The 2376-nt window shown below is 39.2% G+C and overlaps 1 protein-coding gene across 1 annotated transcript in view; it reads right to left on the bottom strand. All coding sequences in view use genetic code 11, as the record gives it.

Moving 5' to 3' along the window:
• Positions 1-1090, bottom strand: part of EGR_07100 (hypothetical protein) — a gene marked incomplete at both ends in the record, with an annotated part of 2107 nt that extends 1017 nt beyond the window's left edge. The window contains 2 exons of the mRNA XM_024496349.1: positions 91-140; positions 1031-1090. Coding sequence (XP_024349276.1) covers positions 91-140; positions 1031-1090 — 110 coding nt within the window. The remainder of the gene's footprint in view (positions 1-90; positions 141-1030) is intronic.
• Positions 1091-2376: the final 1286 nt, after the last annotated feature.

The raw sequence follows: 2376 nt of genomic DNA, 5'->3' as shown, positions 1-2376 counted from the left end.
ACTTACGCACAATAAAGCACGAGCTTTCCCATCCCCTTTTGTTCTTTCCATCCCAGGCATTGCTGCCAGAGTAGATGGATTACCGCTTACCTTTTTGTATGCTTACAAGACAATTTTGTTAACGTAGTAGAAAAGCACACCTATTCGATGAAGAAATGGACTTTCAGTGTCATTCAAATATAGCAACCTCAAAGCGGTTAAAACGAGGTTAATGCAAAGAGAAATTCGTAGAAGAGTGTAATATAAAATATTTTAGATTTTAACAGCCATTAATTTTAACCACCCTGAAATTTGGGCGATTTTGGTCTTGCTATCGCAAACCTTGGAAGAAGGAGAAACGGGAGGATCCAGCACGATCGAAGGAATTTCTAAAATTCTCCACGAATGCTTGAAGGGGGAAAGTGGTTTAAGTAAAATAAGAGAGGGGTCATTAAACAAAGGTTAAAATGAAGGTAGAGCCATTCCAGAAAGAGATTTAACAACAGCTTGTGTAAAGAAGTGAGGAATGGGGAGACACAAGAGGTAAATTTAATAAGCTTGATGATTTGGCAAAGAACGTGAGCGTTTTCTGGAATTTACTATCTCCACCGCCTCCTATCACAGATAAATCCGGTAGTGATAATTTCTGTGCTCATCATCACGGTTGTTGCATTCCGTGCCGTCATCTTGGTTCATACACCGAGCCATCCAGGATCTTCCTCTGTGGTGTTCTGCGAAGTAGATGGAGGTAGCATCTGTCATTCGTTTTAGCATGGTTTTGGGCCGCCTTTTCCTTAGTACGTCAGGGCACACAGGTGACTGTTTGTAATTACATATCCTGGTAACGAGCAAAAATACAAAAGTAAATGAGCCATCAAATGCTAAATGCTTAAAATCCCGTATTCTTACAATGCATTGAGGTTGTCAGGAGATTCCCGCTTGATTATGAAAAAACCTGAATTATTCCGACTTCGTTTCATTTAGGTTGGCAGTTATTTCGACCTAATTTCCTGGGGCGATCCCAAAACTATGAAAGTGTCTCTTAGTTTACCACATCTGCCCTAAATATTTTATCAGTTTTTACATCTATATTCTTATTTTTATTTTTCATTAAGTTTTATTGAGTTTTCATCGTCCGATATCGGATAGGTTTCATTTTTATCACGCTTATAGATATGAGAATATATACCTCCCAGGAAGGCAGTAACTCGTTCAGCTAGCTTTGAAAACGTTTTTTCTGATGTCCAAAGGCATTTCCTTTTGGTTGCAATTTTTGTCTTATTATCATGTAATTTGTACACAAAAAGGAAAGACGCAGAGGCGCGGCTTGTGATGTGGGTAAGTGGAGCATTTACACGAAGAGAAGGGCAGAAACGAGATTTAGGTTCGTAACCTTGTAAAAGTCGCTATGCACTAACTTCACAGTCGCAAGTCCTTTACGCCAATTATGATTTTAGTAAAGAATCAGAATAGAATTAAATATCATACAATAAGTAATGATGGTAGCCCTATCTTCTAACCCCGGTAAAGATTTGCACTAGTCCAACACAATTCCAAGGCTAAGCTGTGCAGTCTATTCTGCTGAACCGGTTTACCGGTCCTGACAGCTTCGTCAGAGTCCACCTACTCCCTCGTGTATCCTGAGGAATAGGAGTGCAAATAAAATCTCATGATGCGGGACTTGTTAAAAAGAAAGGAGCATCAATTAAACATGTATTTTAAAAATTTGTTTTGGCAAGTTTCGTTGAAAGTTATGCAAACTTTGTGTCAAAGCAAATGTGGACAAAATAAAACTTTTCTCAAATTTAACATGATCTAGCAATTAAATGAGCATGAAGATGGATTGATGCACCTACCCGAGAAAGTTGACAAAGTTGCAGCGATGGCGATCTTGAAGCCCTGCAGCGATTTGAAAGTTACCAATGACCCAGAAATACTTTAACCCATTGTACTGTGTACCCTTATACATGAAGTATTCGTTTATTACACCTCAGCAGTCCGACAGGCGGAGTACCTCCTCCTCAGGCGACTTGACTCTTCTCTGTTTTAGCCATTCTTATCAGAAATGCATTTGATATTTATTTCGAGGTCAGGTGGAATATACCGTAAACCCATGGCTTCACGAAACATGTTATTATTCACAGAAAAGTGAAACATAAATGTTTAGTGCTTTCCGTAATATAGGCGTTGCCTTTCAGCATGCATAATAAGCCTTCCTTGAGTTTTGACTTCGATATCTCGATTTGCAGTCTCGCGGATATTAGTGATTCCAAAAACTGATGGATGAGGCTGAAACATATTAACGTGTGAAAGCTAATGGAAGCTACTACATAGAGGAGATAGGCGAACCCGCAATTCGCCTTCACCACGTAAAACGACCTAGTAAATTGTATGTAA

This window comes from Echinococcus granulosus (assembly GCF_000524195.1).
Source record: "Echinococcus granulosus chromosome Unknown EG_S00069, whole genome shotgun sequence".
Taxonomy (NCBI): domain Eukaryota; kingdom Metazoa; phylum Platyhelminthes; class Cestoda; order Cyclophyllidea; family Taeniidae; genus Echinococcus; species Echinococcus granulosus.
This window is presented reverse-complemented; position numbering and strand designations above follow the sequence as displayed.